Below are 23,936 nucleotides of genomic sequence, written 5' to 3'. Positions count from 1 at the left end.
AGAAATATAAAATTATGACTATTGCAATAGTAAGAGACAGACAAAAACTTTCAGTTTCTCTGCGCTTAGTTCTGTTTCAATTCTGCATTAAGTTGATCATGTAAAATCTGAATTAGGTCCAAATAATGCAATAATAACAAACAAAGTAAACATAACAGGATCATACAGGGAACAACGAGCATAGCCATACATATATATTGACAATACAGGGTAGTAAACTGAAAACCACATAAACTAACAATGAAAGTGGCTTACAAAGTACATAACAATGCAAAACAGCGCAACTAGTAGTAAACAATGTGCAAGCCAAATGCATTGTAACTGGTCAACACTCTAGACGACAGGTACTTTCTCATCAGGTTCCAGTTCCATGTTCCAGTTTAGCCTATTCTAACACATGGTGAAAATGATCACTATTATGAGATACTTAAACTGTTACTATCATTATACAACTTTTTTGACATGTCGCAGGGACATGTCAAAAGGTTTCATAAGTTGGGGTTTCACTGCTGAGACCCCCACTTATCACGAGACATTGCCAGGTGAGGCGCGTCCCAATAGCCTGCTTTACTCCCCGGCTTGGCGCTCAGCCTGTGTGATTGCCGTGCTCCACCCACATAGGTAAAAATCACATAGGTTTTACCCATGAAAACAGGTGATTGGGTTTCTGACAGTATACTAAATTAACAATCTGAAAAATCATGTGTGTGTTTTATTTTTAACCCAACATTTCCAAAATCATTATCAAACAGATAACATTTTATAAATTATACCTCGCATAACTATGTTGAATTACAAGGTAACTGATGTTGCTTCATTTAAGTGTGGAAACAAAATATAAAATATCAATTAAAAACATTTTATTTGTGGATACTTCTCTTGTCTACTGAAGTCGAAAGCCAAAATCCACAACAAACAATGGACAACAAACCTGACATGCTGCATCTTTTAAAACCTGCAGGCAAAATCCTATGCAAACAATGTATGCAGCATGTGGGTAAGTTTCTCATTCACCGATACCACATTCCGCTGTGAAGCATTTCCCTCCCATATTTACCCTGTTAAAGAATATCTTTACTCACCAAGCAGGAGGTGTTACAGCAGGGCCCATCGCTACAGTGCGCTCCATTGGATAGGGAGCATTTCTTGCAACAGTCTCCAAAACAATCCTGGATAAAATGTTTTGTCTATGAGAAAGGTAGAACATGGACACTCCATGTTGGAAATATAAAGGTGATAAGCTGATGCTCATCAACCCATCTTAGCAACATCACACACCAATAGCACAGCATTAGATTTAAGTCATAGCACAGCATTTACACCATTTTGACTCAAAAAGCCAGACAGACAGTCTATTTAGCTATAATCAAAAGTATTTTTGCCACATTTCCTCTGGCCTGTAGTTAGTAAATGGCTTTAAAGGTTTAAATATAAAAAATTAAAAAAAGGACATAAACAAACATGATTTCCCTTTACACATACTGACCCAGAATCTTTGGAGCTATATATGCCCATTACTAAAATCTTAAATGTCCTAAAAACAGTGAATCGTTTACCCTGGTGTGGCTTCACAAACCTAAAGTCGAATAACCATTACCTCACAAAACTAAAATAATGGTGGCTCTTTGCATATCTTCTTAGCTGGCTTTTTCTCTCCTTACAGAAAACATTCATGTCATGTCGCGGTACTATTTGTTGTATATTATAGTTGACTTACTGTCCGTGAACCACAGTCGCACTCTTCTCCTGGCTCCACGTAACCATTGCCACACTCTGTCACTTCGAAAAGCTAAAATTACAGAAGCATTTGCACTTTTATTAGTCCTTCACACTGATCACAAACACCTTGATGGCTTGTCCAGAGAAAAGGCCATTAATAGCTTGTCAGCAGGGTGCCAACTCCCGGAATACCCCATCAGTTGTTTGGGCCAGCCGTGGCAACAGAAGTAAACAATGTTTTAGAGCAGGAAGCCTTCGGGTAACCTAGCACCACCACTACCTCAATGCATAGCTGTTTGAGACTGGCCCGTACAGCTCATGAAAATAATTCTGAACACAATTCTACATCTTATTTGGATGTAAGCTTATCAGAATTAATGTAAAGGATTAAAAGAGTATTCCAGCAAAGCAAATGTTTTTTTGTTTTTTTTTAAACTGAGTCATGATGCTTTAAAAATAAAAACAATGCATACTCAGCTGCCCTGATACCCTGTACCTCCAATATTGTTGTCTCTCAGACCCCACTGCTCTCCTCTTCCTATGACATACTGCCTCTGCAGGAAATAGCCACCTAATCAGTCACTGGCTGAACAACATACAGCGGAAAAAACGGACCTTGCACAGCCCGAAAATTAAGGCAAGTTAAGTGTGAATACTGATATCAGCTTAGGTTATATATTACATTATCAGAAGAGAGGGCCAAAACATTTTAAATCCATAGTTGTATTTATTAGAATGCATATACGGTAATACAATTAACAAAAAAGTTTGCCAAGGTGTCCATGTGCTTTTCACTTTCACATCATTGTACAAAATCGCTGCTATACTGCTACCTGGATAAATATTAAAAAAGGGAAGACTAAGTTTCCTTTTTGAGTTTTCTGTTCCTATAAAATGCTAATTAGGACTAATAGAAATACTATTAAACATAAATAATGGTACAGCACAACATTTTTTATTTTGGTCCATAAGAAAAACGTGGTAAAAGTTTTGGTAATTTTTTTATTTTTTTTATTTGAAATCTGGAGAATACTTGAATTAAGTGTATTAAATAATGCTTATAAAGCAACTACCTAATACAGGAACTTGTGTCCTTTTCAGAGGAAAAAAAGACAAATAACTAAAACAAGCACAAAGAGTGATCTAACTAACTATCAAGTCTAAGGGACACATGGCAGATTTACTGCTGTAAATTTTATATAAATGCTACATTGTAAAATATTATCTATACGCATAATGTAACAGTACAGCGAAGTGTGTGTTTACACTGTGGAAATTTATAGTAGAGAGTTGTGACTTCTCTATATAAATGACAAAAAGAAGACCAGCAATTTACAACTTTGGTAAGGTTACTTATTGGGCAAACAATTTATATAGATAGTCTTAATGTACCTTTGTTGGTCTATTGAAAAGACATAAGCCTCCTCCACGGGAAAGGAATTCCTTGAACTCAGCAATGCTGCACTTAGAAAATCTACGAGAATGGTATACACTACAAGATAAAAGGAGAAAACAAAAAATAACATTAAAATCAGAAATCTAATTAAAAATCATTATGCCATAATGTTTAAAAATATCTATTGGAAACCCATAACAAGTAGTAGTTTTTTGTTTTGTTAAGGCTTTCTTTATCTTTTAAGGTCTATTCACACGTACAGTATACTGTGCATTTTTGATGTGCAGGATTTAAAGCTTCAGATTTGACGCTGTGTTCAGTCATTTAGTTTACACTGAAATCCGCAGCTTCAAATTCTGCCCATCAAATATGTGCTGCATACTGTGCATGTTATTCCACCCTTAGAGTAGGGTCACAAACAGCACATACACATCTGCCGGGAAGCAGAAAATACTTGGTGTATGCGCTAGGCGCAGACAGAGGCGGCCCTAGCACTAGGCAACTTGAGCTGTCGCCTAAGGCCTCGCTTTGGCCCCCACCACAAGTTCAACAGCGTCTGGCCATTGCGTTCTGGTCACCCCTGTGGCTGTCACGCATAGGCATGCCTGTCTTGTCCATACCCGGCCCTGCCCCACCCCCAGATGCTCAAGGCAAGGAAAACAAAGTCGCCGGCAGGGCCTGTGAGGTGAAGAAAATCTCCATGCAGAGAGGCAGGGAGATAAAGAGCTCGCACCGATGTCTCCCCTCCCTCTGCCAGTGAAGTGACGACACCTCTGGTTAAAGGAGGAAGTTCTCCTCTAAAACCTGTGGAATGGATGAGGTAAAGCGTCATTCACACGTTCATATTTTTCTACCCGTTGACTAGCAAAATCAGCTGCAAAAAATCAGTAGCAAAATATGCAATGTGAACATTCCCTTATAATGCAGAATGAGGGCTTGTACATAGAGTATATAAAAAAAAGTTTTTAAAATTCACCCCCATAGAAATTCAGGTCACTCCCTTTTCCCATTTTTTTTAAATAATAAATTCCAAACTGCAAAAATAAAAGAACATATTTTGTATTGCTACATGTGGGAATGTTCAGTCTAATAAAAAAAGAACATTATTGATCCCACGAGGTGAACGCTGTACTTAAAAATAAAAAATACCCAATCTCAGAAGTAGTTTTTTGTAACATTACATCCCACAAATAAAAACTACAGATCACAGAACAGATAATGACCCTCACACAACTCTGTTAATAATTTGTCCAGTCTGCAGTGAATGGTACGCTACTGAGTACATCTGTTTATATGATCACTGTATTCACTGACAGTACAGTCCTAATATTGACGTTCTTCCCACATGCCGTAATTTGCTGCGTATTTGCAGCTGCAAAGTGTCTTTCCCATTTAAGTCAATAAGTAGCAAAATACGCAGCTGATTTTGCTACCCATTGACTTCAATGGAAAAGAAAATATGCAGCAACAAATACACAGCAAAATATGGCATGTGGGAATGTGCCCTAAGGCTAAGTTTCCACTCGTTTTTGTTTTCTGGCAGTTTTTGGAATACTGCCACTTAAGTTTTTGAGCCAAAGTCAGAAGTGGATCCATAAGGGAGGAGAAGTATAAGTCCTTCCTTTATATTTCCTATTCCTTTTGAATATACTTCTGGCTTTGGCTCAAAAATTGCAGTGGCAGATCTCCAAAAACTGCCAGAAAAAAAAAAACTAGTGGAAACTTAGCCTAAGGGTGCGTTCACACGTGCGTATTTTTGCAGCAGATTTTCTGCTGCAGATTTAGCTGCCCATTGACTTTAATGGGGAGTTAAATCAGCTGAAGCAAATCTGCAGCAGATCTGCAGCAGAAAATACGCACATGTGAACGCACCCTGAGGGTACATTCCCACTTGCCGTATACTCAGCGTATTTCACAATGCGCAAAATCTGCAGCAGCAGTGGGAAATACGCTGTGTATCCCTCACTTCCCATACACACAAGGCTTTCTGGCAGCAGCCCTATGTGTGCAGTGAGTTTTGGAGGCGGGGCCGTGTGCCGGCGGGACTGTGACGCGCGGCTCTGCCTCCAAAACTCACTACAAACATAGGGCTGCTTCCAGAAAGCCTTGTGTGTAAGGTGAGCAAGGGATTCACAGCGTATTTCCTGCTGCTGCAGCAGATTTTGCGCAGCGTGAAATACGCTGCGTATACGCCAGATGGAAACGTACCCTTAGGGCACGTTCCCACGTGCTGTATTTTGCTGCATATTTGCTGCTGTGTATTTTCTTTCCCATTGAAGTCAATGGCTAGCAAAATACGCAGCTGTTTTTGCTACCCAATGACTTCAATGAGAAAGAAAATACATAGCAGCAAATACGCAGCAAAATACAGCACGTGGGAACGTGCCCTAAGGGTATGTTCCCACCTGGAGTATACGCAGCGTATTTCACGCTGCACAAAATCTGCAGCAGCGGGAAATACTCTGCCCTTATAGCATAATTATAATTTTTACTCAGTCACAGTTTGGTGGTACGATATGGTGGTATTGTTTAGTTCTGGTATGGTAGTGTTATTCAGTCACGGTATGGTGGTATTGTTCAGTTTTGGTATGGCATTGGTATTCAGTCACGTTATGGTGACTGAATAACACCACATCCACTAATCTGCAAGCACGTGTGTAAACCGAAAACTCTGTGCTGTACCCACTGCCCTGGCTGGCCTATGTTACCTGTAATGTTATATCACTGTCCTCAACATTGTACTGTGACATCACTGTGTCTATCAGCCCTGAATTGGGACATCACTGACTGTATATCAATCCTGTATTGTGACATCCTTGTGTACATTAACCCTGAACTGTGATGTCATTGCGCATATTAACCCAGTATTGTGACTCACAGTACAGGGTTAATACACATAGAATGCCACATTACAGGGATAATATCCAGTGATAAAACCCACATGGCATACTATTTTGGAAAATATACCCCTTAAGGAACAGAACAAGGGGTACAGGGAGCCTTAACACCCCACAGGTGTTTTATGACTTTTCGTTAAAGTCGGATGAGTAAATGGGAAAAAAAAAATTTCACTAAAATACAGTTTTTTTCCCCAAATTTGAAATTTCTACAAGGAGTAATAGGAGAAAATGCCCCCCCCTCAAATTTTTAACCCTATTTCTTTTGCGTATGCAAATACCCCATGTGTAGACGTCAAGTGCTCTGCTGGCGCACTACAATGCTCAGGAGAGAAGGAGCGCCATTGAGCTTTTGGAGAGAGATTTTGGTTGGAATAGAAGGCAGGGGGCCATGTGCGTTTACAAAGCCCCCCGTGGTGCCATAACAGTGGACCCCCCCACATGTGACCCCATTTTGGAAACTACACCCCTCACGGAATGTAATAAGGGGTTTGAAAGATCTTTGGAACAATCGGCTGTGCAAATGAAAAATTACAAAAATCTAAAATGCTAAAATCTGTCAGACACCTGTGGGGCGTAAATGCTCACTCCACCCCTTATTACATTATGTGAGGGGTGTAGTCTCCAAAATCGGGTTACATGTGGGGGGGGGGGGTCCATTGTTCTGGCACTATGGGGGCTTTGTAAACACACGTGGCCTTCAATTCCGCACAAATTTTCTCTCCAAAAGCCCAATGGCGCTCCTTCTCTTCTGAGCATTGTAGTGCGCCCGCAGAGCACTTTACATCCACATATGGGGTAGTTCTTAGGCTGCTTTCACACTATGAGCATTCATCCGTTATTAAATGTCCTTTTTCTGTGTAAAAACGGACGTTTAATAACGGATGAAATAAAGGGTGCTAACGGCTAAATAAATATTCATCCGTTACCCTTATCCCTCATGTATGGCCAAACACCTCTGCCTACAGACTCCCACAGCCGGGACTACTACTGCTCCCATCATGGAACAGACTTGTTTCCATGATGGGAGTAGAAATTCCCTGGCAGCAGGAGTCTGCAGACAGCTAGGGAGGCTACATTAGTGCTTCTACTACTACCCCCATCATAGAACAGACTCTGTTCCATGATGGGGGTTGTAGTACAGGGGCTGAGGGATTGATCGCACCGGGTTTCACTTCTGAGATCCGATGCGATCAAAAGTAATTAAGCAGGGGAGCAGGCAGCATGCTCCGCAACCCTGCCATGTATCAGTGTGTTTTACTTTCATTTTTGAATCCCCCGCGGGGAGCCCTGAATGGCCGATCAGGGCTCTCAGCGAGAGATTGAAAAATGAACTTTGAGAGTAGCAGGGGCCAAAGAGCACTGTGGGGGGCAAGATATATAGCTGCAGAGGGGTGGGGTGGGGGGGCAGACATATAACCTATATATCTAGCCCCCCAGCAGCGCATTAGATATGACCACCGCCTGCGCATTAAATATTTACCCGCTGGCGCATTAAATATATACCCCTGCCGGCGCATTAAATATATACCCCCGCAGCGCATGTATATGTGCCCTCGCAGCTCTTCTATATACATATGCCCCTACCGCCGTATGAATGAAAAGTGTTTCTATTAGCAGGGCATATTGCCGGGAGCCGACTCTATGCGCTGCTAATAGAAATACTTTTCATTCAAACGGCGGCAGGGGCATATGTATATAGAAGAGCTGTGGGGGGCAGACATATAGCGTTATCTGCCCCCCACAGCTCTTCTATATACATATGCCCCTGCCACCGTATGAATGAAAAGTATTTCTATTGGCAGCGCATAGAGTCGGCTCCCGGCACTATGCGCTGCTAATAGAAATACTTTTCATTCATACGGCGGCAGGGGTATATGTATGTATAGAAGAGCTGTGGGGGGCAGACATATAGGGTTATCTGCCCCCACAGCTCTTCTATATACACATGCCCCTGCCGCCGTATGAATGAAAAGTATTTATATTAGCAGCGCATAGTGCCGGGAGCTATGCTGCTAATAGAAATACTTTTCATTCATAGGGTGGCAGGGGCATGTGTATATAGAAGAGCTGTGGGGGGCAGACATAAAGCGTTATCTGCCCCCCCAGTGCTTCTACATACATATACCTCTGCTGCCATATGAATGAAAGGTATTTCTATTAGCAGCGCATAGTGTCGGGAGCCGACTCTATGCGCTGCTAATAGAAATACTTTTCATTCATATGGTGGTAGGGGCATATGTATATAGAAGAGCTGCGAGGGCACATATACATGCGCTGCGGGGGTTCATATTTAATGCACCGGCACGGGGTGTATATTTAATGTGCCAGCGGGTATATATTTAATGCGCAGGCGGGGGTCATACTTAATGCGCTGCTGGGGGGGCTAGATATATAGGCTATATGTCTGCCCCCCCTTCTGCAGCGCTATATATCTTGCCCCCCACAGTGCTCTTAAGCCCCTGCTACTCTCAAAGTTCATTTTTCAATCTCTCGCTGAGAGCCCTGATTGGCCATTCAGGGCTCCCCGCGGGGGATTCAAAAATGAAAGTTAAAACAAACTGATACATGGCAGGGTTGCGGAGAATGCCGCCCGCTCCCCTGCTTAACAACTTTTGATCGCATCGGGTCTCAGAAGTGAAACCCGGTGCGATCAATCCCTCAGCCCCTGTACTACAACCCCCATCATGGAACAGAGTCTGTTCCATGATGGGGGTTGTAGTGCAAACACTAATCTAGCCTCCCCAGCTGTCTGCAGACTCCCGCAGCCGGGGAATTACTACTCCCATCATGGAAACAAGTCTGTTCCATGATGGGAGTAGTAGTCCACCCTCAGCACTGCAGGAGTCTGCTGATGTCACCTCTTCTGAGCATGCTCAGAAGTAGGATATAATAAACTGTGTGCAAACGGATGACATAAAGGCTCATCCGTCAGCCATAGACTTCAATGTTAAAAATAACGGCCGTTAATTTACACGTTTCTTGTGACGGAAGAAAAATTAGTGCATGTGCCGTTATTTCTTCCGTCACAACTAACGGCCGTTATTCATGACGGACTATAATGGATCATAAAGGATAATCAAAAAATTCCATAGACTTTAATGGGATTCTTTAACGGCCGTTTACCAGGGCTTTTCTAACGGACGTTTGTAACGGATGAATTTTTATAGTGTGAAAGCAGCATTACTCAGAAGAAATGGGGTTACAAATTTTGGGGGATTTTTTTTTTCTCCCTACTTTCCCTTGTGAAAATGAAAAATTTTGGGTAAAAACTAAAGCATTTTAGTTAAAAACTTTTTTTTTTTCATTTTCCCATCCAACTTTAATGAAAATACGTTAAACACCTGTGGGGTGTTAAGGTTCACTATACCCCTTGTTCTGTTCCGTGAGGGGTGTAGTTTCCAAAATGGGGTCACACATGGGTATTTTTTTTTTGCGTTTATGTCAGAACCACTGTAAAATCAGCCACCCCTGTGGAAATCACCAATTTAGCCCTCAAATATACATAGTGCGCTCTCACTCCTGTTGTGCATCCGCAGGGGGTGTATATGTGTAGTTTTCTTAGGGCACATTTGCACAGGCGGGGGTTTACAGTGAGTTTCCCGCTAGGAGTTCGCGCTGCGGCAGAAAATTTGCCGCAGCTCAACCTTGAAGCAGTAAACTCACTGTAAACCCGCCGGTGTGAATGTACCCTGTACATTCACATGGGGGGTGGGGCAAACCTCCAGCTGTTGCAAACAGCTGGATGTACGCAACTACAATTCCCAGTGTGGTGAGACAGCCTTTACGAATCTCTGTTCGTACATGCTGGGAGTTGTAGTTTTGCAAGATTTAGAGGGCCACGGTTTAGAAACCCCCGAACAGTGGTCTCCAAACTGTGGCCCTCCAGATATTGCAAAACTACAAATCCCAGCATGCCCAGACAACAAACTGCTGTGTGGGCATGCTGGGAGTTGTAGTTCTGCAAGATCTAGAGGGCCATAGTTTAGAGACCACTGCACAGTGATCTCCAATCTGCAGCCCTCCAGCTGTTGCAAAATTACAAATCCCAGCATGCCCAAACAGCAAACAGCTGTCTGGGCAAGCTGGGAGTTGTAGTTATGCAACATATGGAGGGCTACAATTTAGAGACCACTGTATACTGGTCTCCAAACTGTAGCCCTCCAGATGTTGCTAGGCAAAAACTCACCGGCTTCCGTAGTCGCAGAATAGTCGCCCGCCGCCATCGATCGCCGCCAGTAAGTGGAGCTCCACTGCTGCTGCTGGTCATGAGACAGTTCCCTTGTTATGCCCTGTCTACCATGGGTGGGCAGAACGGGCGAACCGAACTTTAACCCCCCCCCCCCGCCCCCAATCTGCTATGTGTCTTGGACATCCCCGATCCCCCTTATTTTCCGGGTCACTGGAGACCCGTATGACCCAGAATCATTGCAGATCGATGAAGTGAATTAACCGGCGATTTGCGGCGATCGTCCACATGGGGGGGGGTTATCAGGTCCGCATTCATGAGTGATGTCACGCCAGCCTGCAGCCGGCCACTAGGAGGGAGACCCCTAGTGGCCGGTTTTGAAATGTAAAATAAACTAGTTTAATGAGAAAAAAAATGATAGATCTATATTAGAGATATGTTGTAGTACTAGTACATGAGAAAATATGTTTGGTGACAGTGCCCATTTATATGTGAGTGCAAGTGCAGTGACCAAGAAAATAACATTTTTCAATAATAATAATTTTTTTTTTTTTTTTATATTTACTCCAATAATACCTTCCCCACCCAAAAAAAGAAAAAAAAAAACAGCTTTCTGTGATTTCTTCACTATCAAAAAGCTGGTGTGAAATTTTTTATGTAAACTGGACTCTCACCCCTTTGAAAATATCATGTAAAGCAGACAATATACGTGGACACGCCCACTTTTACAAACCTGACGTGAACAGTGTAAACCGAGGCACAAAGCTCTTTGAAAATGTGGTCGATACTTTTCACGCCCAAATTTTGGCGCAAAAATAATTTTTTGGGGGGGCGCAAAATTCTTTGAGAATCTCCCCCATTGTCTATTTTGTGGGTGATTGTAAGGTGAAACGTTTAGCAGCACAAATAATAGTGTACTACAGAAGAGATACGCTGAAGAGCCCACAATGGCAGGATTGAATATATCTATGTGTAACACATATAAACTACTTTTATGTAATTCTATTCATAACAATCGAAATGTACAGTAACCAAACATAATACAAGATATAATGATAACAGGTTGCAGAACTGCCATACATACCCAGTTTCCTCCATAATGCATCCACCAAAGTTCTCTGTACAGTCACATTCTTCTGAAAGAATATTCATAATGATATAAATGATAATAGAAATAAAACATATTACTGAATATAATCTTTTAATATTGCCCCTGTGCATGTATCTGTTCATTTTAATCTATTGTAGTATTACCAGCAATAACATTTGGATTACCTTGGAGAACAAACCACTGAAATAAATAAAAGTGAAACAGATCATGAAAAATGTTTAAAGAGAATCTGTCAGCTAGTTCACCCACACTAAACCTAGTATACTGAGTTATAGTGCGGGTGAAGAGCTCTGAAATGAGAGGTTACTCAATAAAATCTGTTGGTTAGATGCTACATTCTTTTTTGGAAATAGCTGTATTCCTAATGTGACCCAGCATGCATTGGAGACGGACGGGGAGCTGGTTGCCTTAGGTCCTGTGTCCCCTCCATATTCCCCCGTCGGCCCGCCCCTCACTTGTGGCCTTCATTAGCATAATAATGAAGGGCGAGGCCAATAGAGGAATATGGAGGAGACACAGAATCTCAGGCAGCCAGCTCCCCACCTCCGCATTAGGAATACAACAATTTACAAGAAGAACGCAACATCTAATCAACGGATTTGAGTGAGTAACCCCTCAATTTACCGCTGTTCCAGTATACTGTCTTTAGTGCGGGTGAACTAGCTGTCAGATTCTCTTTAAGTGAATTTTTACTTATGTGTTCAGATTTAAACCAGGATAACAAATAATATGCATACATACTATATATCCACATAGTGATACTTACTTGGTTTCATTTTTCTGGAGGCTGGTTCCCACTGTATACCAAGGTTTTGCGCTAAACTTTGAGCCAGCTGCTGGGCCATTGCCATCAAAAACCCATACTGTGACACAAAAATATAGCAAATAATGTGTAATAATGTAGAGCAACATTTCCTATTGAAAATATATAAACATTATATAATCATGATAGATAGATAGATAGATAGATAAATAGATTATTTTTTTATTCATTTTTCCTTGCATATACATCCAGGTGATTGTTACGATTCGGCAGGCTGGATGTGGATCCTCTGTGTCAGCGAGGGATTGGCGTGGACCGGTTCTAAGTTGCTACTGGTTTTCACCAGAGCCCGCCGCAAAGCGGGATGGTCTTGCTGCGGCGGTAGCAACCAGGTCGTATCCACCGGCAACGGCTCAACCTCGCTGACTGCTGAGAAGGCGTGGGACAGAAGGACTAGGCAGAGGCAAGGTCAAACGTAGCAGAAGGTCGGGGCAGGCGGCAAGGTTCGTAGTCAATGTGGATAGCAGAAGATCTGGAACACAGGCTTTGGACAACACTAAACGCTTTCACTGGCACAAGGCAACAAGATCCAGCAAGGAAGTGCAGGGGAAGTGAGGTAATATAGACAGGGAGCAGGTGGAAGCTAATTAGGCTGATTGGGCCAGGCACCAATCATTGGTGCACTGGCCCTTTAAATCTTAGAGAGCTGGCGCGCGCGCGCCCTAGAGAGCGGAGACGCGCGCGCCAGAACATGACAGTCGGGGACCGGGACGGGTAAGTGACTTGGGATGCGATTCGGGAGCGGGCGCGTCCCGCTATGCGAATCGCATCCCCGCCGGCAATGTCAGTGCAGCGCTCCCGGTCAGCGGGTCTGACCGGGGCGCTGCAGAGAGAGAGACGCCGCGAGCGCTCCGGGGAGGAGCAGGGACCCGGAGCGCTCGGCGTAACAGTACCCCCCCCCCTTAGGTCTCCCCCTCTTTTTGTCTCCTTGTCCCTTCAAAAGAGACGAGAACATAGGGGACGCCTCTTGAGTCTCCTTCTGAAAAAGAAAGTCCTGGGTAGCTATTAGTGTTGAGCACATAGGCCATATTCGAATTCGCGAATATTCGCGAATATATGGAGGAATATTCGTCATATATTCGCGAATATTCGCATATTCGTAATATTCTCGTTTTATTTTCGCAAATGCGAAAAATTCGCGTATGCGAAAATTAACATATGCGAAAATTAGCATATAAAAAAATTAGCATCAGCGAAAATTTGCACGCCAGTCTCACACAGTAGTATTAGAGCCTTCTTTACACCACACAAGCTGGAAGCAGAGAGGGGTGATCACTGTGATGTGTACTGTGGAAAATAAATAAATAAATAAATAAATAAATAAAAAAAAATAATATTCGTAATTACGAATATATAGCGCTATATTCGCGATATTCGCGAATAATATTCGAATTGCGAATATTCGCAAGCAACACTAGTAGCTATACCAGCGGCAGGTAGTTCAGAAGAAGTGGGAATGGGGAGGGGGGGCAGAGGGTGAAGCTTGTCACGGGGCAGAGTATCACCAGGACGGGGGCTATGAGGAGGCACGGCACAGTCCAGATAGGCCTTGAGGAGACCAGGCACAGGAGGAGACACTGAGGCCCGACAGACGGGACTGGGAGCAGATGTGAGGCATTTCTTACGGCAAGCAGAACCCCAATTCTTGATCTCCCCGGTGGTCCAGTCAAGGGTGGGAGAATGATGCTGGAGCCATGGCAGACCGAGGAGGACTTCAGAGGTGCAGTTGGGAAGGACGAAAAATTCAATCTTTTCGTGATGGGGTCCAATGCACATTAAGAGGGGTTCTGTGCGGTAACGCACAGTACAGTCCAACTTCACTCCGTTGACCGAAGAAATGAAGAGCGGCTTGACGAGACGGGTCAGCGGGATGCAAAACTTATTCACCAAAGAGTCCAGAATAAAATTTCCAGAAGCACCAGAGTCCAAGCAGGCCACGGCTGAGAGGGAGGAGTTGGCAGAAGGAGAAATCCGCAAGGGCACAGTGAGACGTGGAGAAGCAGACTTCGTACCAAGGGACGCCACACCCACGTGAGCTGGGTGCGTGCCTGCGTTTCCTAGACGTGGAGGACGAATAGGGCAATCCACCATGAAATGTTCAGTACTAGCGCAGTACAGACATAGATTTTTTTCCCTACGGCGAGTCCTCTCTTCATGGGTCAGGCGAGACCGATCCACTTGCATAGCCTCCTCGGCGGGAGGCACAGGGGTAGATTGCAAAGGATACTGTGGGAGAGGTGCCCAGAGATCAAGGTCTTTTTCCTGGCGGAGCTCCTGGTGTCTCTCAGAAAAACGCATGTCAATGCGGGTGGCCAAATGGATAAGTTCTTGCAGGTTGGCAGGAATCTCTCGTGCGGCAAGCACATCCTTGATGTTACTGGATAGGCCTTTTTTAAAGGTCGCGCAGAGAGCCTCGTTATTCCAAGATAATTCGGAAGCGAGAGTACGAAATTGGATGGCGTACTCGCCTACTGAAGAATTACCCTTTACCAGGTTCAGCAGGGCAGTCTCGGCAGAAGAAGCTCGGGCTGGTTCTTTGAAGACACTACGGACTTCAGAGAAGAAGGACTGGACTGTGGCTGTGGCAGGATCATTGCGGTCCCAGAGTGGTGTGGCCCAAGACAAGGCCTTTCTAGAAAGAAGACTCACTACGAACGCCACCTTAGACCGTTCTGTAGGAAATTGGTCCGACAACATCTCCATATGTAGGGAACATTGAGATAAGAAGCCACGGCAGAGTCTAGAGTCCCCATCAAATTTGGCCGGCAGGGACAAGCGGAGGCTAGGAGCGGCCACTCGCTGCGGAGGAGGTGCAAGAGCTGGCGAAGGAGATGGTTGCTGCTGTAGCAGTGGCAGAAGTTGTTGTAACGTGGCGGTCAACTGCGACAGCTGCTGTCCTTGTTGGGCAATTTGCTGCGATTGCTGAGCGACCACCGTGGATAGGTCAGCGAGACTTGGCAGCGGCACCTCAGCGGGATCCATGGCCGGATCTACTGTTACGATTCGGCAGGCTGGATGTGGATCCTCTGTGTCAGCGACGGATTGGTGTGGACCGTGTCGGTGGACCGGTTCTAAGTTGCTACTGGTTTTCACCAGAGCCCGCCGCAAAGCGGGATGGTCTTGCTACGGCGGTAGCAACCAGGTCGTATCCACCGGCAATGGCTCAACCTCGCTGACTGCTGAGAAGACGTGGGACAGAAGGACTAGACAGAGGCAAGGTCAGACGTAGCAGAAGGTCGGGGCAGGCGGCAAGGTTCGTAGTCAATGTGGATAGCAGCAGATCTGGAACACAGGCTTTGGACAACACTAAACGCTTTCACTGGCACAAGGCAACAAGATCCGGCAAGGAAGTGCAGGGGAAGTGAGGTAATATAGACAGGGAGCAGGTGGAAGCTAATTAGGCTGATTGGGCCAGGCACCAATCATTGGTGCACTGGCCCTTTAAATCTTAGAGAGCTGGCGCGCGCGCCCTAGAGAGCGGAGCCGCGCGCGCCAGAACATGACAGCCGGGGACCGGGAAGGGTAAGTGACTTGGGATGCGATTCGCGAGCGGGCGCGTCCCGCTATGCGAATCGCATCCCCGCCGGCAATGTCAGTGCAGTGCTCCCGGTCAGCGGGTCTGACCGGGGCGCTGCAGAGAGAGAGATGCCGCGAGTGCTCCGGGGAGGAGCAGGGACCCGGTGTGCTCGGCGTAACAGTGATATTAAGGTACTTAGGTACCAATCTATATATCCTATATTAACTGGATTTGTTTTAAAGATGTTCAAATACATTAATAGTGTTTAACTGAATCCTATACAATCAAGCTGATTGAATGTACAAGAAAAAGTAAAAAAGAAAGTACAAGAAAAAGTAAGTAAATAGCTTTATCATTCACTTACAGCATTATCAGCATTATAGCAACAAAATCTTTACCAAAATTCCAAGTTATTTCTTAAACTTTGTTTACAAAACAGTTGGATGAAAAAATAGAGGTTGCATGCTGTGGTGTTTCGACACAACTCAACCACACCATAAGGTAACCAAGCAAGATGGTCCATAGGTCCATTTCAGCCTTTAGTACACTGGATAGGACACCAAATGCAATGGATCCAGTTTGTTGCACCTGGTGCTATCATACGGAATGGTTCTGCATTGCTGGACATTTGTTTTCCTGGCCTCAGCAGTTTTTATGATTCTGCAAGCTTAACTAAATGAACAGTGATACTGCTATAAGTTCCACTTTTCTTTTTTTATTAAATAAAACTGGAATACTGTTCAGTATTGGAAGTATCAGTATACCAGTGTACACCAAATTAAGTTTAACATAGCTTTATTAATATACATGGCTGGTACCATTCAAACATCAACACAAATAGTTAAGCAATAAGGTGAGTTTGGGAATGAAAATTGGATAAAGGGAGAGATCACATAGAAAAAGGAGAGTTAAGAGAGAGTGGGAATAAGTTATTCACATTGCTAAAAGCCCCAAAACTAAAGTTGGAAATTAAGTTTCCCATTAATAACAATTAAAGAGGACATGTCAGCTCTCTGGACATATCTGCCTAAAGGGGTATTCTGAAATCGCAGTGGATACAGTGCATGGCTATCTCCAACAGCTCCACAGACATTGAATGGAGCGATGACGAATGTGTCCACTCGCCACTCCATTCAAAATAAAGCAGTTGGGATGCAGTTCTGGAGATTGCAGGGATAACTAGCTGAAAGCGGGGAGTCTAACCACTGGGGTACCCCCCACAATCTCAAGAACAGGGTCTTCATTCCATTTATTCTCTATGAGAGCTGCCGGAAACAGCCAAACACTGTACTATGTTGTTTTCACATCTTTCATAGAGAATGGATTGAGTGGGTGGCTGGGGTCACCACTATCGAGATTGCAGATGGTTCCAGTGGTCATATCCCCCCACGATCAGCTAGCTATCCCCTATTCTGTGAACAGTAGTGTTGAGCGGCATAGGCCATATTCGAATTCGCGAATATATGGACGAATATTCGTCATATATTCGCGAATATTCGCATATTCGTAAAATTCACGATTTATTTTCGCATATGCGCAAATTTGCGTATGCGAAAATTAACATATGTGAAAATTAGCATAAGCAAAATTAGCATAAGCAAAATTAGCATGCGCAAGAATTCACATATGCGAAAATTAGCATATGCTAATTTTCGCATATGCGAAAATTCGCACACCAGTCTCACACAGTAGTATTAGAGCCTTCTTTACACCACACAAGCTGGAAGCAGAGAGGGGTGATCACTGTGATGTGTACTGTGAAAAAAAAAACGAATTCGCGAATATGCGATATTCGCGAATAAAATTCGTATTGCGAATATTCGCGAGCAACACTAGTGAACAGGTGATGTTTAAAATGGAACAGTCCTTTTAACTGTAAATGTATTTAAACATTCTAAGAGGTCAACAGAGGAATGGCATGTAGCAATGTTATCAGGAATTATGCTCAAGAATTGTGATCTCATGGGGAATCAGGAGAGCTCTTCACATAGAAGGCCTGATACATTTCACACAGACACAACACAAAATATGAATGGCATTACTTTATGTAATATGAAAATTTACCTCATTAACTCCTACGCCTCTAGAGGTGGAACAGACTCCTCCAAAGAAACTCATACTGCTTCTTTTATAGTGGAAAGTTCCATTCCTTTATAAGCAATACAAAAATGCATATTTTAAAAACGACCCAGCCTTAGACACTATTTTAAATTGTAGCAAATAGTAATTTAGTCAATGAAAAGAAACAAATGCTCACCTCATCAATATCCCTGCTGCCCTTCTGAATGTACCTTAGCCCCTGCTCATCTTTACTACCAGGTCCCAATCTTGACAAACATAAAAAGACATGAAAAGTCTATTCAACCAATCACAGGCCACAGTGGTGACCTACTTAAACCATTAAATGTCTGCAAAGACATTTTTTTGTGGCAGGACGGGGACAAGGAAGTGGAGATCAGCAGGTTCCAGCCACCAGGGGCAGGGGCAACAGTAGTGGCAGGGATCGTTAGGGTGAGTACTCCTTTATCTTTTTTACCCTGCCTGCCCCTTTTGTTTTATTTTATACTGCCAGGACACTCCTTTAAAGAGTACCTGTCACTAAATAAACTTTTCTAAACTAACTCAGGCTATGTTCCCTAACTACTCCTAACACCCCCCCCCCCCCCCCCCCGCCCTTAAGCTCTGTATCTCACCTCTCTTCTTGCTCACATGGTGTGAGCTGCCGGCAGGAGGATATGGGCGTGCCCCAGCAGGCGCTATGTCACTGAAGCCTGCTGTGGGGACTGTTTCTGCCCTCACTTCGCTGAGGAAAGCAGCAGCGGCAGGGGGGGGGGGTTTGGGGTGCAAGTGAGCCCGCATTTGCAGAGCCCTACTTGTCCTCAGTGTACAGAGCCCTGCATGTCCCCAGTGTGCAGAGCCCTGCTTGTCCTCACTGCACAGAGCCCCGCTTGTCCTCAGTGCACAGAGCGCCACTTGTCCTCAGTGCACAGAACCCTGCTTGTCCTCACTGCACAGAGCGCCGCTTGTCCTCAGTGTACAGAGCCCTGCGGGGTAAGCTAGTGAGCACAACGCTCCCGCCTGTCTGACTGACAGGCAGGGAGCTGCGCTGAGCTGGTCACGTACTCAGCCAGCGGTCTGCGATTTTGGACTTACTGCCAGGCCAGCGTGAGCTCGAAATCAATGCAAAAGCTTGGGGCCAGGGACTCCTCGGGAGACCTCTAGTGGCCACATTCAAAACGTAAAAAGGCATACAAGGAAGCATTTTTTTTTAAATAAAATCTTATTAGAAAGTTGTTTAATATGGAATGATCTATAACAAATAAAAAAAAATTGATGACAGATACTCTTTAAGTAAAGCTCCACTTTAACCAGCCTAGCGGTATTCCCGAGCGTGACTCGGGGTTAATTTTCGCTGCTAGAAGCGGTAACCCCGAGTCACGCTCGGGGTAGAATTGCAGAGTTGCTGTGCGGGCTGCACAGTATATCGCAAAAGCAATCAAATCGCGATTTTTGCTTTTTGCGATGTAGTGATGCAGCCCCCGGGAAAATATGTGATTATCTGCTCGGGTCGGCTCCCGTTGCGGGGGCCGGCCAGAGCAGGTAAAGACATATACTAAAAGTCAGTGTTTCCCTACCAGGGGGCCTCCAGATGTTGCAAAACTACAACTCTCAGCATGCCCGGACAGCCAAAGGCTGTCCGGGCATGCTGGGAGCAGTAGTTTCACAACAGCTGGAGGCCCCCTGGTAGAAAACCCTGAACTAAGTGTAAAAGTAAGAAGGAAGAAAATAAAAAAACCTTTTGCTCACCTAATCCCGGTCCCTGCAGATGTCGTTCCCCTCCGTGCGCTCTGGTCACTGCTCTATTCATCTTACAGGACCTTTCCCTTTTCAGCCAATCACAGGCCGCAGTGGTGTAAAGCCTGTGATTGGCTGAAGGGGAAAGGGCTTGTTCTGCAGCAAATACACTAGGTTTGAAATCTGCCTGGCAAACCCAGTGTATTCTGCTGCAGGACAAGAAAAGGTGACAGAGGGGGGAATGTGACACAGGGGAGAATGAAACAAGGGGGGGGGGAATGTGACAAGGGGGGGGGGAATGTGACATAGGGGGGTATGTGACATAGGGGGGAATGTGACAGAGGGGAGAATGTGACAAGGGGGGGATGTGACAGGGGGGGAGTGGAATGTAACATGGAGGGAGGAGAAGGTAACAAGGGGGGGGGGAGAATGTAACAAGGGGGGAATGTGACAGGGGGGGATGAATGTGACGGGGGGAGAGTGTAACAAGGGGGGAGAATGTGACAGGGGGATGAATGTGACAGGGGGGGAGAATGCAACAAGGGGGGGGAATGTGACAGGGGGGGAATGTGATATGGGGGGGGGAATGTGACAGGGGGGGAATGTGATATGGGGGGGGGAAATGTGACAAGGGAGGGGGGATGTGATGGGGGGAGATGTGGAATTTCAATGCAAAAAATTGTACCGCTTTTGGTACAAATTTCCAGACGGAATCGTACCGCTAGGGAGGTTAAAGGGAAACGGTCATCTGTTCACCCACACTGACTGAGCGCTCACGTGACGCGCGACAATGAATATTCAAATTGAGCCGGCGGGCCCGCCTCCAGTGCACAATTCACTGAAAATGGAAGACGATCTTCGGAGGGACAGATCTCGGGAATGCAGGTATGTATTTAACCCATTAACCCCTCATCCGTCTCCTGTTCACTATCAATATAACTCAGTGTATTGGGGTTAGTGTGGGTGAACAGATGACCGTTTTTCTATAAAGAAATAGATTAGATACATACGTCAACAGGTGTACAGCATCAGCATGTTGTTTGATGCTATTCTGCCGATATTTGGAAAAGTCATGTAACATCTTCACTGGATCTGGACCAATTGTAATACGGTCTTTGTCTGTCCATGTTTCTACAGCAACTAAAACCACACGTGTGTTCAGCTGTTCCTTATATATCTGAAAGTGCAAAAAAAAAACTGGTTTGGTAACAGAAGATATGCAACATTTAGGGGAAATTGCACTTTTCAGAGGTCAGCTCCTTTTGGATAGTTGAAGAATAAGGCAGACAGACTGGACCAAATTGGAAAGCTGCCTTAGGCCTCCATCACAAACTGTTTTTGTCAGCATATTAAAATACAAGTATTTTGCCCTAAAGAAGACCATAATGAAAATGGGCTAAGGAATTCATACGATTAGACAGACTTCTGGCCAACATCAGACAGATTTATGTTGCACAGCATCAGAGAAAAGGACAGATTTATATGTCAAAAAAAAAAAAAAAAGGACAGCTTTATAGAGCTTTATAAGTGTGACATTTCCCAGCAAAGTATGTAACTAAAAATAATGATCACAGGAAGAAATAGTAATAGCGGAGCATCTCACCTGGTATACTGAAGGTGATTCAACCGAAAAACATTGCGGTCAGGCGAGGAAGCAGCGAAGCTGGGGCCTGACGAAGCACCAAAAGGTGCGATATGGCTGTGGCCCGACGTCTGACTTCCCCCCGTAACATCTTCAGCATCCCGCTGCTACCTCGCCTGACCGCAAGGTTTTTCGGATGAATCACCTTCAGTATACCGGGTGAGTTGCTCCGCTATTACTACTTATTTCTGTGATCATTATTTTTACCTGTGTCATTGGTGTAAGAGCACCACCCATAGGAGATTGCATACCTGCCATACCAAACCACGTTGTATCAGGAGTTTTCATTCAGAGATATATAGGGCTGTGCCGGAGCTGTTTTTTCTTCTGGGTTCACATTATGTAACTAAAAATGTGACTAGATGCGATATGTAAAACAAGACTGCAAATTGTACATGTATTAACATAATACTGTTTTAAATAGATTAAAACTGGAATGAAACATATGTTAGGCACATATCCTAAAAGATCCTACTGACATTAAAGGGGTACTGCAGAGAGAAAAAAAATTAACTGGTGCCAGAAAGTTATACAGACTTGTAAATTACTTCTATTTAAAAATGTCAAGCCTTCCAGTACTTCTATCAGTTGTGCGTGCTCCAGAAGAAGTTGTTTGGCTCTTTTCAATCAGACATGGCACTTCTTGCTGCTGCCACATCTGTCCATGTCACAAACTGTCCGAAGCAGGAGCAAATCCCCATAGCAAACCTCTCCTGTTCAAGACATTTTCTTATATGAACAGAGGTGTCAGCGGAGAGCACTATGGTCTGACTGAAAAGATTACACAACTTCCTGTGGAGCATACAGCAGCTGATAAGTACTGGAAGGAATAAGAAATAATTTACAAATCTGTAGAAATTTCTGTTGCCAGTTTGTTTCAAAATCATTTTTTTCTCTGAATTCCCCATTTAATGGGATCTGTCAGGTTTCCATTTTTATGTATTATTATAATTTTTTTTTTTTAAAGCTTGAACATTGTCACAGATTTTGCTATTCTGCCCATGAGAGAAGAGAAACCAGACAAAACAAAAATAATCTGAAGCCAACCAATTACACAAACATCAGTGCTAACTCTTTAGTGACCAAGCCTTAAAGGGGTAGAAGTTTGTATGACTTTTTGATAGCTACCTTTACCATATTTTGGTAGGTGAACTAACACAATACTGTATTTTTTTAAGAATTTTTTTTACAGCGATCACTGTGCGGAATAAATAATGATATATTTTTATAGTTCTGGCCGTTGTGGCGATACCGAAAATGTACAGATTTTTTTTTTATTATGTATTTTTTTTTTACTCATATGTATTTTTTATGGGGAATGTATGCATTTATGGGGACTTTTATTTATCTATTATACTTTATGTTTTTAATTTTAAAGTAGTTCCACTAAGGGATTTTCACCAGCATCGCTAATATAACACACTGGATTACGAATGCCATTTGGCAATCTATACAGATGTTCCTTCAGCATGGCTCTATGAAGGCATATCCATGTCAGATCTGGGGGTCTTCATAAGACCCCCAACTGCCATGGAAACCCTTCAACATTTGGCGATCTTGCTAGGCTGCTGATGAGGTATGGAGAGGCAGTGTTCAGTGTCATGTTTTAACCAAGGCATGTAATGGGTCAACTGTCAGGGACAGAGGTTTCTCTACTCTTGGCAGTAATCACGGGGTCCTAGCTGTCATACTGAGACCTGTGCCAAGCGGTAAGGCTGCCCAGAATTTGCAGGAGGCACTCACCATACGGAACAGAGGACTTCGAGTGAACAGGGTGATAGCTTGTAACAATACGATTCCTGCCGTAGGTTTCCTATATCCTGTGATTTGTATGCCTTTTTCTTGTTTTATAAGCAGAACATCAAGGAATTCTAAAGAATGAGTACTTATTTTATACATAAATTTTAAATTCATAATATTTGTGCTGTTGATGTGATGCATAAACTTTTTAAAGTTATTTTCCTTATCAGTCCATATTATGAATACGTCATCCACAAAACGAAAATATCTGTGGATATGATGTAAATATGGATTGCTGAAATTAAAAATAAATAGTTTTTCAAAAATGGCCACAAATAGGTTGGCGAGGGTTCCCATCGCCACCCCACTGACTTGAGCATACCATAATCATCATTAAATTAGAACGTATTACAAATTAAAATGAGTTCAAGGGAATCACAGATGAAATTTATAAAATCTTCGCTTTTGCCTGTGTCGACAAGGAGATCCCTATTACACGAGATCCCCAATTGTTGGGAGATACACATGTGTATGTGGGACTCAATGTCGACAGAGGCAAGAGCGAAGCCCTTTGGCTTCATTGCCATACAGCAATGTGACACCATTGATACCGAATGTTTGGGTAATTTGCTGGATTTGTTAGATGAAAATATACCCACCACTGATAATCCTGACTTCAAATGTGTTTCCACATTTAAAAGTGGTAATAAATCATCTTTTTGCCCCCCTACTATACCAGGTTCTAGCATTGACCTATTCTGGAAAAAAAGTATTATTAGATATGCAAGCTGTCATGTATCCACAAGACCCTCCAAATTTGTCTGCCCAGGAACGTGTCGCATTAGACAAATTAAAACGTAGTAATAATAATGTTATTATTAAAAAAGCAGACAAAGGAGGGAATGTGGTTTTGATGACAACTACTTATTATCTAAATGAAGCCCTCCGTCAACTGAACGATCATAATATCTATCGTAAACTCACTCATAATCCCACTCAAAAAATACTAGATAAACTACGCCCTATACTTAGACACTATTCAGACAAAGTTTTCTCTGAAAAAAAACGCACTCAAACTTTTGCCAACGCACAGAAAGCGGCTCAGTG

General features: G+C 43.7%; 1 protein-coding gene across 10 annotated transcripts in view; it reads right to left on the bottom strand.

Moving 5' to 3' along the window:
• The window catches only part of ADAM23 (ADAM metallopeptidase domain 23), a 276,719-nt gene that overhangs the window by 60,237 nt on the left and 192,546 nt on the right, over positions 1-23,936 (bottom strand). For 8 of the 10 annotated variants that reach the window (XR_008847068.1, XR_008847065.1, XR_008847067.1 and 5 more), the window contains exons 11-17: positions 20,458-20,624; positions 17,717-17,801; positions 12,079-12,175; positions 11,286-11,337; positions 3,112-3,211; positions 1,718-1,789; positions 1,083-1,187 (exon numbers count right to left, since the gene is read on the bottom strand). Coding sequence is in view for 6 of the 10 variants with exons in the window: in XM_056534977.1 (XP_056390952.1) it covers positions 1,083-1,187; positions 1,718-1,789; positions 3,112-3,211; positions 11,286-11,337; positions 12,079-12,175; positions 17,717-17,801; positions 20,458-20,624 (678 nt within the window). In the remaining 4 variants the exon portion in view is untranslated. The remainder of the gene's footprint in view (positions 1-1,082; positions 1,188-1,717; positions 1,790-3,111; positions 3,212-11,285; positions 11,338-12,078; positions 12,176-17,716; positions 17,802-20,457; positions 20,625-23,936) is intronic. The other 2 variants (XM_056534976.1, XM_056534973.1) reach the window with 1 other exon arrangement.

This window comes from Hyla sarda, chromosome 8 (assembly GCF_029499605.1).
Source record: "Hyla sarda isolate aHylSar1 chromosome 8, aHylSar1.hap1, whole genome shotgun sequence".
Taxonomy (NCBI): domain Eukaryota; kingdom Metazoa; phylum Chordata; class Amphibia; order Anura; family Hylidae; genus Hyla; species Hyla sarda.
This window is presented reverse-complemented; position numbering and strand designations above follow the sequence as displayed.